The sequence below is a fragment of the Vigna unguiculata genome, chromosome 3 (assembly GCF_037176805.1).
Source record: "Vigna unguiculata cultivar grain cowpea cultivar isolate G323 ecotype 2 chromosome 3, ASM3717680v1, whole genome shotgun sequence".
NCBI lineage: Eukaryota > Viridiplantae > Streptophyta > Magnoliopsida > Fabales > Fabaceae > Vigna > Vigna unguiculata.
The window spans coordinates 1668240-1684944 of NC_140794.1; the positions used below are offsets into that span (position 1 = coordinate 1668240).

General features: G+C 31.3%; 4 protein-coding genes across 11 annotated transcripts; 3 read left to right on the top strand and 1 right to left on the bottom strand.

Moving 5' to 3' along the window:
* Window positions 1-6013: 6013 nt before the first annotated feature.
* LOC114177309 (protein SPEAR1-like) lies at window positions 6014-8078 on the top strand. Its single transcript, XM_028062595.2, has 5 exons — window positions 6014-6412; window positions 6507-6590; window positions 7257-7324; window positions 7447-7528; window positions 7629-8078. Exons 1-5 carry the CDS (start codon window positions 6194-6196, stop codon window positions 7743-7745), a joined length of 570 nt encoding a protein of 189 aa, XP_027918396.1. The 5' UTR covers window positions 6014-6193; the 3' UTR covers window positions 7746-8078.
* Window positions 8079-10726: 2648 nt separating this feature from the next.
* Window positions 10727-13134, top strand: LOC114177425 (aldehyde oxidase GLOX1-like). The gene is made up of 4 exons (XM_028062758.2): window positions 10727-11395; window positions 11477-11643; window positions 11718-12161; window positions 12262-13134. The coding sequence occupies exons 1-4, from the start codon at window positions 10859-10861 to the stop codon at window positions 12980-12982; spliced, it is 1869 nt and encodes a 622-aa protein (XP_027918559.1). The 5' UTR covers window positions 10727-10858; the 3' UTR covers window positions 12983-13134.
* A 1255-nt stretch (window positions 13135-14389) lies between these two features.
* On the top strand, window positions 14390-16136 carry LOC114178675 (putative xyloglucan endotransglucosylase/hydrolase protein 26). The gene is made up of 4 exons (XM_028064718.2): window positions 14390-14570; window positions 14927-15027; window positions 15146-15339; window positions 15433-16136. Exons 1-4 carry the CDS (start codon window positions 14423-14425, stop codon window positions 15839-15841), a joined length of 852 nt encoding a protein of 283 aa, XP_027920519.1. The 5' UTR covers window positions 14390-14422; the 3' UTR covers window positions 15842-16136.
* On the bottom strand, window positions 14729-16702 carry LOC114178673 (uncharacterized). 8 transcript variants are annotated; one of them, XR_014993858.1, is made up of 4 exons: window positions 16285-16702; window positions 15428-16090; window positions 15275-15318; window positions 14729-15152 (listed from the first exon to the last, which is right to left on the bottom strand). XR_014993858.1 is itself a non-coding variant. In XM_028064717.2 (3 exons), the coding sequence occupies exons 1-2, from the start codon at window positions 16691-16693 to the stop codon at window positions 15825-15827; spliced, it is 444 nt and encodes a 147-aa protein (XP_027920518.1). In that variant the 5' UTR covers window positions 16694-16701; the 3' UTR covers window positions 14729-15715; window positions 15813-15824. The 8 variants fall into 8 exon arrangements, 4 of the variants coding, with proteins under 4 accessions (XP_027920518.1, XP_027920515.1, XP_027920517.1 ...); XR_003603361.2 differs by having other exon boundaries at window positions 14729-15715; window positions 15813-16090; XR_003603362.2 differs by having other exon boundaries at window positions 14729-15318.
* Between the last annotated feature and the right edge of the window lie 3 nt (window positions 16703-16705).

The following is a 16705-nucleotide window of genomic DNA, read 5'->3' on the forward strand; positions in this document are numbered from 1 at the left end:
CGCGATTCTATTAGTGGTTTAATAAATTTATTTAACTTATGTACCATAAGGAAAGTAATTAAGGCCAAGTTTATGTACACGAGATTTTGGTTTGCTGAAACCATATTATCTGTGGCCACACATTTGAATTAATTTGGTTGTCAATCATTTTACTAATTGAGTTTAATTGTTATCGGTGTAATTCTTTTACATTGTTATAATAATAATAATAATAATAATAATAATATTTGGTTTTTAAAATATTTTTGAAACATTAGAAAAAATAATTTTCTATGTTATAATTAGTTATTAAGGAGCAACATAAAAAAACAATACCACACTCTTAATGCATTTTAATTAAAGACATACTTATTAAGCCAACATTCACTATATTGAGAATGAAAGACCACCTTTTTTAATTTACAATACTCGAATTTAAACTTACCACAGCGTCAATATAAATATTGCAGATCCAAATCGCGTACTAAATTTTGTACATAGGTCATTTGTAAAATACAATATTAGAAAGTACTACGACCTAAACTTATGGCGCACTCTAGCATTATAATTAATGTGGTGGGTTTTTAATTATCATCCTTAGTTTGATTCCAGGGGAAAAAAGTGGCCAATAATCTGTTTCAAGACTGGGTTTATTAATTAAGTATATGTTTTCATTAAAGTAATGATGAGTTAGTAGACTTAATTATCTTATCGCACTGCTTCGTGGACAATATAATTAATATTACTAGTAATTATCCCAATGAACAAGTCTTAGGGGACCAACATATCTTGAAGTAAATTTTCATATTAGGGAAATCAAATCACCGTTGTAATTTATTCTTTTCTTATTTTCTGAATTAAAAATCACATAGAGTTAATTATTTAATCTATAATTCATTAATTGCTTTCTCATTACATCAAAATAAATCATGCAAAGAGTATACAAGAAATAAACCTTTGTTTTAATAAGTGTAAATAAATAAATGATATAGACAATATTAGATAATGATATGTTTTTCTTTTATCAATATGAAATTTTATCATTTTTTTAATACTAACATTTAAGTGAGGCGTATTCAAATTTTGTGAAGATAAAAAATATAGTAAAAAAAGAGATTTTACTAAAACTAGTAGGTTAGATTCTTTAATAAAAATTGATCGCTAACTAATAATGTAAAATCTTTTTTTCTTTCTTCTGTGTCATGCAGTTCCTTTTTCTCTCAGTTGTTTTCTCTCATATAGTTATAAGATTCTCGTACCATTTTTAAGATTTTGTCATATTATTCAATATTAGTAAATCAAAAGATATTCCTATTCGATCATATTTCATTTTTGCTGCTATAAGAAGTATTTCAACTTTTAATTATTAATAAAAATGTAGTAAATCAAGATCTAAATGGTTTGATATGCATATATTTGTATATACCTAATGATAACTTACAGTTATATTTGTGACTAATTTAACGATCTGTTATAATTATACCGAATATATTAACAAATAGTGTACATATTCATAAACTAAGTCTAAAATTAAATTGCTCGAGTAATGTATATTAAGATTTCAATTGTTTATATATATATATATATATATGTATTTGTATGCTTATGTGAAATTTATTTATTTAAAAAAAACTATAAGAGTTGTAAATGATTATACCGAGTAGTGAATATTTATACATTTAGTTTCTCTTTATATAAGATGCTGCAAATTGTACATAAAATTAAAAACATAATTATTTGGTAATTTGTTAAAAAAAATAATAGCTTTTTATTCATAAATTTATATTTTCAATAGAGGAAATGTGCAGAACAGTGTCATACACTAATGTATGCTTGAATTTTGTTTTTTTTTTTATCGGTGAAGAAATATAAATGAAAGATTGAATCATAATTCTCGAGAGATGGTAAATAAGTTTTAGAGAAACTGTTTTAGAGAGATAGAGGTTTCTTTAATAATAAAATATTCAAGCATTTATTTTATAATTTTTTTTTTTGTAGTCTAAAATATTCTCTAATTCTCATTATAAGAGAATTTAAAATAATATAGAAAATATATATTTAACTCCTATTTAGAAACTTTCTCATACTTATTTATTTAAAATTTATTTAAATATAAAAACTCATCTCTTACACAGTTTAAAGAAATATGAAGTTACATGAAGTGTAAATTTTAAGCATTAAAAAAATGAGTTAAAATCTAAAGTTATGATATAAAATATTATTGTTTGAATTAGAATATTAATTTTGTTTAAGTGTAGTAGTTTTGGATGGTAGAGTGTGATTTATGGTGCTTAAGGAAGTAATGACATATTTGGTGGGGTTTGTTGTGATTTGAAGGGGTTCACATGTCTGGCTAACAAATTAGGGATTCTCACTTTCCACCACACAAACAACTCAATATGACCCCACAAATCATGCGTCAAACAGCTCACTTAGATTTGCTATTTCAACTCTTAACTATAACCACATTAATACATTCTTAATATTATTATCATTAATATTACTATTACTATTACTATAATACTATAATATATATCAATACTGTTTAAAAAGGGAACATTAGTTTTACACAACAAATTATATATCCTCTTATGTTTTCATAATATTTCTAAGTACAAAATTAGTTTAATATTTTTATATTTATATTCGTTGTTTCTGTTTAAATTGTATTTGTCATTAAATTTATTTTACTTTTCCTTTGTTAATTAGATGGTTATGGAATTTACAGCTGTGGCTTTTGAGTTTAGTGTGTTATCGATCAGCAGAGACAAATATTGACAGTGAACTAGGAAACCACATGCAAAGTAGAACCCACTTAAAGCTATGTCACATACACAATTAGGTGTAATTAAAATAGTCATATATAAAATTAGTATCTTAAAAAATACAATAGCCGATAAATAAGATACGATTAAAAGATAAATTCAAAATATTTTTTTTACCTTTGAAAAGGGTGTGAAACCAGATTGCAAAATAGAGACAAGAATACAATATAAATAAAATCTTAAATTACTCTTTTATTTTTTTATTTTTTTTTTCAACAGCATTCCTTAATTATTAAAATGTTGAATGCGATTCTTTAATTGTGAAAGTATATCTCATGTGGCCTTTTTCGTCTGTTTTCTCACTGATAACATTATGCCCATTTTTCAACGAATGATGTTAGTGAGAAAGTTAAAGAGAAAATGTCACAATGTATAATTACATAATAAGATTAAATATTTGCATGCATTATATACAATTACACTATTAACCTTTTTTTCTTATAAGAATCAAGAAAGAGACATTAGGTTCCTGTTTATTTCTATTGATAATATGTCTGAAAAATACAATAACTAAAAAAAATGTTACATTTTTTCACACAGAAATGAAAAAAAGTATGTATTAAAAATGATATAATAAACTATATATTTTATCATAAATATTTTAATATATATATATATATATATATATATATATATATAATACATTATTGATTATTATTCATATGTTATTAATATTTATGATTTTAACTATAATAATAGTGACGATGGACTGTTTTAGAAAAAAAAAAGTATATCACTTTCTCCTCAATTTTTTTTATTTAATCTAAATTTCATTCTCGATACTTTTTTTTTCATTTTCCCATTTTTTTTCACTTTTAATTGTCTAATCCAAATAAACAACTAAAGTTTTACCAATTTATTTCGAATCTCTTCATCATTAATTAATTACAATACATTAACATATTTTATATAATACACAATTTTTTAATTATTTAAAAATATCACATTGCGTATTGAGTATCCCCTGTAAAGATATATAAATGTTAAAAAAATAAAATAATCAATGTAATTTATTCTAAATATTTTAATAATAAACAAATTTTTAACAAATTAAATAATAAAATAAGTTTTTAAGTTTGGGCAATAACCATGTTATACTCCTTTTTGCACTATTAAATTAAGTTTTGTTGGACTATTTTATTCTAAAACCTATTATTAGAGTAAACGTTCTTATACATGGATCGTGTCTATAAATCTTTAACATTAATCTAAAATTGTTTAATATTCCATTTATGTGTATTAAAATTAAACTTAATGTATACTTCGATACGAAAGTAAAAACCACTTAATTATCTTTTTGGTCAATTTTCACAAAATTTGAAATGAAAGTTACATTACAGTGATATTATGTAAGTTATAGTAATTACACCAAAATCAATCATTTAAATTGCAAGTTTAATTATAAATCCAGCATGGTCTCTTGAGAATCCCATGTAATCTTTAATTTGAAAAAAAAAATGAAATGAGACGTATTCATCAATATAAATTTAAATTCTCCATTCCAACATAACGATATTTTAACTAAATAATCCCATTTTTTAAAGAAGGAAAAAATATGTTTTTAATCTCTCAAGTTTGACTTCAATTTAAAAATGGTCGAAACTTTGTTACTATTTGGTCCATGTACTTTCAAAAGCATTATTTTTAGTCCCTATTTTTGGACGGTATTAAAAATAAAAAACGGCGTGCTACGTATTATTTAATTTTTTATATATAAAAAAAAACTAGGATCGGCCAGGTCGGCCTGGCCGACGCTTTTCGCAAAAACTGAAAAAAAATAGGTTTTTGATACCTGAAGTTTGAACTTAATTTGAAAATAGTCCCTAGTTCAAATTTGGTCACAGTTTGATCCCTGCACATGCAAAATCATTGTTAAAACATAATAATACTACTACTATTAATAATAATAACATTTTATAATAATAATATTATTATTATATAATTGTTAATATTAACATTATCATATATATATATATATTAATAATATTAATATATCAATAATAATATTAATACTATTAATAATTATATATCAATACTATAATTATATTTTTAATAATATTAATATTATTAATTATTATTTATATTATTACTGATATATTATTATGATGTAATTATTATTAATATTAATAATAGTTATAATATTATTATTTATTTTAATATTATTAATAATTATATATAATAATAATTATTATTATTGTTATTATATATAATAATAATCCTATTAATAATTATATATTATTATTATTATTATAGTATTATTATTATATAATTATTATTCAATGTGCAGGGACTAAATAGTCATCAAGTTTCAACCAGGGACCATTTTCAAATTAAGTTCAAACTTCGGATAAAAACATATTTTTTTCTAGTTTTTGTGAAAAATACTAGTTTTTTTAAAATAAATAAATAAATAACACGTGGCACGCTATTTGTTATTTTTAACGCCGTCCAAAAATAGGGACTAAAAACCATGATTTTCAAAGTACAAGGACCAAACAGTAACCATATTTCGACCAAGGACCATTTCTAAAATTGTGTCAAACTTGAGGGACAAAAACATATTTTTTCCTTTAAAGAATAACAATTATTTTGTCTGACTAATATATTTTTAGCTAACTTTTCTATGTATATTTTTTTCTAATAGTTCCGAAGTTTATTTGACCATCAATATTAAATAAGTGTTTTTCAATATTAGCACTTTTTATTTACTTTAATTTAACTAAGATTTCAGCTCTTAATTTTTACCTTCTAATAACGTAAAATACAACACATTCGTTGACAGATACACATAATTGTTTTTATATTTGTTAAACAATAATGTGTAGGTGTATCTTGCTATTAACTTAATGATCACACATACACATAATTGTTACAAGGCTATTATGATATATATATTTTTAAAAATATTTAACAGCACTCTCTATCCATATATAATTGTATAATGAAGATTAATTTGTGTGGGTTGTTATTGTATCATATGTGGAGCGCGTGGGTGCACATTATGATACAATAGGGGTTATCTATTTGAGATATTAAATGGGAGACAATCGCTTTCAGAAACAGTGTCGAAAGTGTATATAATAGATGGTAGAAGAATTAATAATTAAATGGTTATGTAATGATTATTATAAATATATAAATGATAAAAAATATAAAGAAGATCTGGAGCGAAGAGAAAAGATTTAGGCGTATATATAACATTGAAATCTATACACAATCTCATCCAGCGATGCAATACGCATACTTCCTCCGCTGCAAGCAGTTTAAAAGCACCATTTCAGATCTCTCCTTTCCCATCATCACAACCCACAAAAACTTTTCTTCGACTCAGACCAAACCCACTTCATCATTCGACCACAACATCGTATACATCAAAACAAAAACCAGAGATGGATAGCAGCAGCTATTTCGGAGAACCAAACCTTGGAAATGAAAGATCAAGTGCCTCTTCTTCAAGAAAAGGGAAGAAGAACAACTCAGACAAGCCTAAGCAACCACAGAGAGGACTTGGTGTTGCTCAATTGGAGAAAATCAGATTACACAGTCAAATGGCCTCTGGCTATCATCACTCTTCTCTCCATGGCCCTTATCCTTCCACCTTCACCAACGTAAACCTCCATTTTCTTCTTCTTCTTCTTCTTCTCAAATAATACTCTTTTTTTAATTCCTTTAATTCAATAACGGAGTTTCATTATTTCTCAGGAAGATCCAAGAGTGCAAATACCATATTCATCGGTGGTGCCATCATCATATGCAGCTTCCTATGGATTCCAACCAAACATCATGGTAGGTGTAATTTTGGCTTTTCTTAAATACCAATTGGTTTTAAACTTTTACTTTAAAGGTTATAGTTTTACCTATTTTAACTCTCATTCTTTCGTTATGTGGGTGACATGTTCCGCACATATTTTTCACCTAGCATTTACTAAAAAGTCAATCTATGCAACTGCACAGTATATAAATGCATAGCACGCGAAGCAACAAGATGGTTGATTATATATATATATATATATATATATATATATATACCTTTTAAATTTTTTTTATATGATACACAAACTTGGCATTATAATAGTTTAATTCTGAACTGCTGTCCTCTTTATTTAGTTGAGTTTGAATTAAAGTACTACTTTATAAAGGGTATGTAGTACAACTTACAACAAGTACTAACCCTAGGCGACGAGGGACGAATCTTTGAGTTCTGGTACCTGAATCAGAACCAAAACCATTATATATATAACGAGTGGAGGAGAGTTACTCACTGTTACCTAATCTCACATCTATTTTTTTTTTTCAAGTTGCAATATATAAAGTACAAGTAGTTTCTTGTATTTTCTTTTTTTTTTCTTCATAAAATGTGCAAGTATGTGATAAATTTACCAATACATGAAAAAGAGTGAGTTGGATTGGAAGAAATCCTGCAATTTTGACAGAAATGGTTTGGTTGTGCAGATGGGCATATCCGAATATCAAAAAACAAATATCAGATATGGAGATTCTGAGCAAACTAATACAGCAAGGTACTTAATTCTTCTTCGGCTATGCATCGAGCGATTCTTGCCATTGATGAGAGCAAAAAGAGTGTGTTTATATAAAAGATGAATTGTTGCTGATATGTAATTTTTTGTTTTCTGAAACAAAGATGGGAAACCGCCAACGACATCTTTGAGAGCCAGTATTCTGCTCCATCCAACAACGTTACTCGACCCTTTATAAACCTAAATGTAAGGAAATTTTTAGAAGTGCCTCCATGCAGAAATTTGAATTTGATCAGTAAATTAATTTCTAAATGATCTTACGATGTTTCTTTCCCTCTATTACTAGGACCCGCTAGAGGTAGATAGAAGGAAGCTCAGGAATGGTTCTGTGGGGTCAAGCAGTCAGAACTCGGAATGTAGTGATTCTCAAAAACTAGATTTAGAGCTCAGATTATCTCTTTGAACTGCCATTGATGAAAGCAGTGATGTATTCTTATATGATCAATTGTAATGCTTTTGTTTGTTGACAAAATTAGAATGGAAAACCACAATATAGGTGAACAAGCCAATATATATATGTGTTACTCCACTTAACCTAAAAAGAAATATGAGTGAGTTGTATCAACCCATCAACCAAAACCCGTACAACCTAGTAGCCACGGAACGGGTAGAGACAGGTTCATCTTTTTTCTTTGAAAAGCTATAATGCTGGTAATTACTTATAGTTTGTTAGAAGTTAATTATAGTGTACTATTTTTTACCAGTATTATGTGGTGTTTAACATTTTTCTTGCTTTTTTATTTCCCAATTTCATTCTATAATTTGTTTTCATTTTATTTTATATTTTAAGTCTCTTGTTAACTTTTTCTTAAACGCGATCAATCCAATTCTGTTTAAGAATCACCTCTTCCCATCTGATTCAAGACAAGTTGAAAGTGGAAAGAGATGAATTGTTAAAGAATCACCTCTTACCATCTCATTTAAGACACGTTGAAAGTGGGAAGAGATGAATTGATGGCTTTGTAATTCATACTAAAGAAATATGAAAATGAAACAAATATTTTGTAGTACAGTGGACAATGAAAGGAAAGTTCCAAGAAATATCAAACAAACTTAAATAGATAATGATATTTTGATTAATTATTTTTAATTCACTTTTAATTTATTATTTCAATTATTTTTAAATTATCACATTACACCACTAAAAATTATTAAAATAAATAATTAAAAAATGATTGAAATAATTAATTAAAAATAAGTCAAAATATCATTAAATTAAATAAAAGGAAATAAGTTTGTATTTCTTCTGTCAACTCTAAATATAATTTTAATATTAGTTAGAAAATGCATTTTAAACTTAAATTCGTATTTACAAAATCAGTTTAGAAGATCATATTCACTTATTATAAATTAATTTTATTTTTAGTGGGATCGATTAATCCTCAGTTGAGAAGCTTGATCTGACTACAAATAGTTGCAGTATCGAACAGACACGATTTCAATCAGATTAGGGAATGTAAAGCAGAAAAGATTCAAGGGAGAGAAGAGAAGTCTTCACATGCCCCTTTGAAACTGAAATCACTTAGTGCAATGATTAGTCATTAACAAGGTTTGAGGTATACCTAGTGTCTCAGCTAAATATATTTGCTGATAAAGAAAAACTCTGAAACTGAAACGTGATTCAATGTCGAATTAAGGTTAGTGATTCTACTTATAGACATGGAAAATTTGGTCGGTTACTTTCTTTTATAGGAAGGAAGTGTTAGGTATATGTTTGTTAACGTGGTTCTGCAGAGTGTGGATGACTTTAATAAGTGCAGTTTTAGGTATGGAAAAGATGGATATAATTATTGAAGCTAAAAATTAAGACATAATTAATATAGATGTCTGAATGGTTAGGGGACAATTGTGATGTGAGTTGCAGAAATGCAACAGTGTTAATGCCTGGCTGTTTATGCAGATGGAGATTAGCATAAAGTTTTGCCACTTTTGCAAATTTTCCGTACTATATATGTTTATGTACGGTGTGAATGAATGAATGAAGATCCAGTGGTAAATGCTGGAAAAACAGCTGTATTTAGTGTGAAGCAAGTGAAAAGATAAGTGACAGTAATAGAAAGCACTACTAGTGGATGATGCTATTGTGTAGATAAAACAAAGTAATCATAATGGCTTGCTTCTTCCTATCTCCATGATTTGTTGGGTCATGCAAAAAATATTGCTCCTTTTAATCACATTACCACTCACTGCCTCCATCAATATATGTACGTTTAAATTTTGCTATTTAAAAAAATATATATATATTTGATTGTGTCGAGTGAGTATTATCATGGTGCATCATAATCCAGCGTATATACCTAATAAATTCTGTGGGACATGCATGACTTCAATCCAAAAAGTTGACTGTGACCATTTTAATTTTAGAAAGATTCTCAACTGTGTTTCGAATCATTTTTGTTTTTAATTCAAATGAAAATATCTGAAAAAGGAAAGAAAGTGAAAGGAAATATGGTAAAAATATTAAATTTTACTGTTTAACTGAGAGGAGACAAAGAAAAAAAAATATTTTTAAGGAGTCACGGAGAAAAATCACCAGCGTCAATATATATTCAATAAATTTTGAAACATAAATAAATAAATAAATTTGGATTAAGAACCGGTAAGCTTATCATTTTTTTTTAATATACATATTTTTTGGCAATTTATTACACGGATAAAGTCGTGTATGTAATTTATGTGCATATTTTATCCGGAGAATAAAAAGAAAAGTAAAACAACAATTGAAATCGTACGAGGAAAATTAAGAATTAGTATAATTTTTTGTTTTTAATACAAACTAAAGTAAATGTTGCTTTAATTTAGATTACTCTGTAGAGAAATAGCTAAAAGAAGAATATCTGATTAATTAGATAATTAGCTCTGCATTATGCTCTAATTAATCGGGCTCTTCTTATTTTAATAGCAAAACTTGACAATTTTATTCACAAATAATAATTATTTTACAAAACTTATCACATGTTCCCGGCAATGAAAAGTACCAATTATAGTAAATCTTTATAGCGGAAAGAAATAATAATTAATTATTTTTCATCATATATTATTTCTCCAATATGTTTGATATTCTTACTCAATTATTCATTTTTCCTATTTAATTTCGATAATTAATACTGTAAAACTGGAATCTATATACTAAATGGTTCAAATTATTTACTGTTTCATTATCTTTATGCCTTTATCATTGAGTAATGTATAATTGTATTTAGTTATTTTTGTTTGTTTCTCTTTATGTCATCTATAATAACTATCATGAAGTTTATGGTTATAAGTGCAAAACTTAAAAAAAAAAAAAAAAAAAAGGCAACTATATTTAAGGTGACTCCTTCAAATCATTTTCTATTTTGGAAAATGCGTTTTTTCCCAACAATATAAAAAGGCCATGGATGCAAAGGAAAAATTAGGAAGGATTTAACAAAGGAATCATCGGAAACCAGAAACCCACACACACCGGCTTTAACACGCCGTGTGCGGAGGTGTTTCTGGTGCTTCCTTTGTTAAACTTCCTCACGTATACCAATCATGATTAACCATCTCAAGGTTCTTTTTATTTTCTCTATCTTGTTCCTTGTTGTGGCTGAAGCCAAACACAAAAGAAAGCACAAACACAAAATTCGTGTTCACCATCTTCGCCATGAACCCCACCTTTCCGAGTACCAAGACCAAAAGTCATTATTTCCTCAAAATCCCTTGTATTCTGAATCACCACCTGCTCCAGATTTTCCATCTTTTTCTGAGCCCCCACCCATTCCCTTCTTCCCACCCTTTCCTTTCCCTCAACCTGCTCAAGAAATTAAGCCTCCTTTCCAGATAAATTCCATTGGAAATTGGGAGTTGATTTCGGAAAATGCAGGTGTTTCAGCCATGCACATCAACTTGTTACCCACAAACAAGATCATCGTCTATGATGCCAAAGTTTATCGCACCTCTAGGATTAGATTACCTGAAGGAACCCCATGCGTTCCATACAGAGATAGGGGCTCCACAGAAGACAAATACGATTGTTTTGCTCATGCAGTCGAATACGACATCGAGACAAACCAAGTTAGGCCAATACAGGTGTGTTTCTTCGGATAAGTTTGTTGTTGTTCTGTTATCATGATCAGAGTTTTCTTTCACAAATGGAGAACTTGGACGCAGGTAACACAGGGAGATCCATGGTGCTCCAGTGGAGGGGTTAGATCTGATGGTACCTTCATTAGTACCGGTGGTTTTTCCACCGGAGGGAAAAGCATTAGATACATGGGTCCTTACTGTGATGGTTGTGAATGGAGGGAATACGACAACGTTCTAGCAACAGATAGATGGTACCAACCTACCTTGTTCATATACATCACCATTTTCACAAAACAGAAATCATTTATCTGAAATTTATGACTAGGTATTCAACTCAACAAATGCTTCCAAACGGAGACTTCATTTTGATAGGAGGGCGCAAATCATATAGCTATGAGTTTGTTCCGGCAGAAGGCCAAAGGAGTGAGAAAACCTTCTACTTCCCCTTCTTATCCGAAACCGCAGACATTGACGAAAACAATCTCTACCCTTTCGTCCATCTTTCCACCGACGGTAACCTCTTCATCTTCTCCAACAACCGCTCCGTTCTTCTCAACCCCAACTCCCACAAAATCGTTCGCACCTTCCCCGTCTTACCCGGTGGCAGCCGCAACTACCCCGCCTCCGGCATGTCCGCCCTCCTCCCCATTAACCTCGACGACCCAAACCCCAAGGCTGAGGTCATGGTTTGTGGCGGCAATATTCCCGACGCCTTCCACATTGTCGAGACAACCAAAGTTTTCCTTCCAGCTCTTCATGACTGTAATAGGTAGTAATTACACATTAATTAAACATCACTTCTACATACATATATAATAATGTTTGATCCAAAAGTGACATAAAAAGTTGTTGATTACTATATACTATAGGTTGGTGATTACGGAGGAATTTCCTGAGTGGGAGAACGAGTTGATGCCTTCAGGGAGAACCATGGGAGACTTGCTGGTGCTCCCCAATGGGGAACTGTTGCTGATCAATGGTGCAACCAGAGGTACGTCTGCGTGGTGGGATGCTGACATGCCTAACTACACACCCGTGTTGTACAAACCGGAGGAGCCTAAAGGGTCAAGGTTTACGGTGCTTACGCCAAGCAGCATTGCGAGAATGTACCACTCTACTTCCACGGTGCTTCCCAGTGGCAAGATCTGGGTTTCTGGAAGCAACACCCACAATACGTACAAGGATGTGGACAAGTTCCCAACTGAGACTAGAGTCGAGGCTTTCTCTCCTCCTTACTTGGATCCCAATTTTGACATGTTTAGGCCACACATTTTCGAGGATGCTTCTCAGAAAGGGCTGATATATGGTGCTTCCTTTGAGGTTAGTTTCTCAATGGAAGATGGAGCTGGGTTGACTCAGAACGATCTTAAGGTGTCCATGTATTCCCCACCCTTCACCACTCATGGATTCTCCATGGGACAAAGGCTCTTGTTTCTTAAGATTTACGAGTTGATCACAGAATTTGAAGGCTCTTACAGGCTCAGAGTGGAGGCTCCTCCTTCCAATGTGGTTGCTCCTCCTGGCTACTACTTGTTATTTGTTGTTCACCGTGGCTTGCCTGGCAAGGGAATGTGGGTCAACATACAATAGACCAAAACAATATCTTTTGGATTATTACGACGAAATTTTCCTTTCCATAAATGTATGGAAAGGAAACAAACATTAGGTGCTTTTTCTTGTCTTTGGCTGTATTCCTTTTCATGATCTTAATATTCAAATTCTTCATTGATTGGTATACTCAAGTTGGAAGTGTGTTTTTATTCTATCTCAACTTTCTAGTTACCATACATTATTATTGCGTAGTCGTAACAATGCTTATTAAGTATTTTTTTTTTAATTTCGTTATTTATAGTCTGTAAATATATTAACACATTAACGGGAGAAATCACGTTTCTATGTTAGTAGAAAGACACCCAAGTAATTATTTTAATTTTAATACAATAATTTTTTATTTTTTTTACATTAAATTACACGTACGTACATCTTTCGCGATATCAATTTCCAACATGTATATATCTTTCTTTATTTCAAATGTTGAAAGTAAATCAATTAACAATACTCTCTACATCTAAATATAAGTAAAAGTAGAAATGTTTGTTCTCCCTAAATTCGTGTGTGTGTGTGTATATATATATATATATATATATAACTAAAAAATTATATATATTTAGAATAACTATAAATAAATTTCAATTCGTGTGTGTGTGTACATCTTGATACTGGAGTTATAACCAAACTATAAGCTTAAGAACTATGGTATGAGTTTCCATAGCTGATGTCCTAAGGAGGCATAGACAAGTAAATCCGAATTCATAGATACCTGTCCAACCCTGTTTCAACTTTGAAAGAAAAACTTCACTTTGTTTAGATTTTGATTTTCTGTGACTTATGAAATTGGGTTTGGAGATTTGCGGCTTTGTTCAGGTGAAAGAACTACATTGCCCCCACAGGGGTCTATGTGTGTCATAGACCCCGAAAACAATTCTCTCAATTTATATGCAAATTGTTAGGAAAATAAGTATTAAAAATTATTAAAGAGGATAGAAGAGTTATTGGAAGTCACTCAATCTTACAATTCAACTAAAAAAATACCTCACAGCATATATGATGTGTCCTTTCTACATAAATTTACCAATATTATTACAATGGATAAATTTTAAATCTACAGATTTTACTTTTTTTCTGAGAAATAAAATCTTAGACAAGCCTGTAGTGGCTGGAAAATATTTGAAATATAACAGCAAGATTGCAGCGGGTTTTAAAGTTCAAACATCGTACGCCATCAGGAGCCATCTTATTTATGAATCCTGGCATAAATTCAGTAGGCTCCCAGTTCGAAAAGTAATAATATCAAAATGACAAATCCTATGAAAGGGTACACATATACGCTCACAGCAATTAAATGAACAGAGTTCATTTTTAGAACGTTATCTGCTTTGGAACTTATATAACGACCACACCAACCAATCATCAGTTCTCAGTTTCATAGAACGACAATTTTTCGCAGGAGTTATTGTCCAATTTGAAAATATGCTGGTAGCTTTGTTAAGCTTAGCATTCCTTCCCAACATTATCCAAGTGGATGCCAACTTTTCCAAGAGCATGCACCTCACTTGGGGAGTCCAACATGCATCAATTCTGGGTGAAGACCTTCATCTTGTGTTGGATAAAACTTCAGGTGAAACTTTATGCTTAAAATGCACCAATTTTGATTTCAATTGACTGGTATCACATGGTGTGAAAACTTTGCATCCACGAGAAAGGAACAATTAGAAAAATTACGAAGTTAATTGCATTTTCAATGCGTTGCAATTGAATACTGGTGGAAAAGAATGATAAGATGAATCCGATAACATTTAATTCTAAATATAGGAGCATAACAAAGATATGTTCCTATAGAACTTTACCCAAGACTTCTAATGAAAATAAACATTGTCGAATATTGTGCAAACTAAAGTAATATATATGATAAAAATACATTTATCTACTTCTAGCTTAGTGGAACAATGTGTTGTTTTTGCCTTCGGATTTCAGGGTCAGCTGCTCAATCGAAGAGATCATTCTTATTTGGAAGCATTGAAATGCAAATCAAGCTTGTACCTGGTAATTCTGCCGGAACAGTTACAGCATACTATGTAAGTTCACTGGATCCAACAGATATCGATAACACCAAAATATGCACTTTCGAAAAACCAAATCCATCAAGCTTCCATTACTATAAGAAATGCTAATTGATGTCTCTTGCTCAAACAGTTATCTTCTGCAGGAAGCCAGCAAGATGAGATAGACTTTGAGTTCTTGGGCAACAGTACAGGACAACCATACACTGTCCATACTAACTTGTACACACAAGGAAAAGGAAGCAGAGAGCAACAATTTTACCTCTGGTTTGACCCAACTGCTAATTTTCACAATTACACCATTCACTGGAATCCCACAGAAATTGTGTAAGTTGATAAATTTGACCAGAGCACAGACTTATTCAATTTTCCAAAATTGTTTATGATTCATTAACTAGAATCATGTGACTGGTACCTCAGCTGGTATGTTGATGATGTGCCAATTCGTGTTTTCCGCAACCATGAACAAGAGGGCATCACTTACCCAAACAAACAAGGAATGAGGGTTTACACCAGCCTATGGAATGCAGACAACTGGGCAACCAGAGGAGGCCTAGTAAAGACGGACTGGAATCACGCACCATTCACGGCCAGATTCCACCATTTCAGAGCAAGGGCTTGCAAGTGGGGTGGAGCAAAGAGCATCCATCAATGTGCCTCTAATACCCCTGCAAATTGGTGGACTTCCGCTAGATACAAGAAGCTGACCCACACCCAGTTGGAACAGCTGAATTGGATCAGAAACAATTACATGATCTATGACTACTGCACAGACACCAAAAGATTCAACGGACAGATACCTCCAGAATGCTTTAAACCACAATTCTAAACATCTGATTTGTATTCCCTGCAGCCAATTTTCCACCATTCACACAGTCAGCGATTAAAAACTGTTACACAAAAAAAAAAAAAAAAAAAAAACATTGACTGTGTGAAGTTGTGGAAATGCAGCTGCAACAAAAGTCACGCATCACGGCAGCTGAAGTGTTTTCATCTCCTTTCTTCTTTCGTGTCACATTTGTTTGTTATTTGTCCCGGTCTTGGTGATTCCATTCTTGTTCACCGTGTACTAAATAATCTTTTATCCATGGATAAATAAATTATGAGATATAGGAATTTGCAAAGTGAACCCTAGGCAATGTCTCTTAAGTCGTAACAAAAATCATAATAACAAAGATTGAAAAGTTTAAAAAATGATTTTACAAAGATGGTGGAAAAGCTACAACTAGGAGCTGATACAGAAGCAGAGACCGAGGACGATGAGAGCGGTACCGAAGAGAGCGCGGAGGAGGTGTGTGCGTTCCCCGAGAAAGATACCGAAGATGGCAGTGGCGGCGAAGGTGGTGGCGTTGGTGACAGGGACGGCGAGGGAAAGCGGGGCGTCGGAGAGGATGGCGAAGAAAGTGGCGGAGGCGGAGAGGTTGATGAGGAAGGGAATGGAGTATTGCCAGATTGAGAGAAGCTTGAACCAGTTCCCAAAGGAGATGCGCATTTTTTGGACCATAGATGACTGCGGATCTGGCTTTGCAGAGGATTTCAGAGCCTCGTCCCAGAGAAGCGCACCGCGGCGCATGATAGCGTTGGTGGCGCCCCACACCATACCCACTGCGATCATCTTCTCCATCTTCGCTCCCTCACACACTCTCTCTCTCCCTCCATGTTTTTCACATGCGTTCCTCATGGGCTACGATAG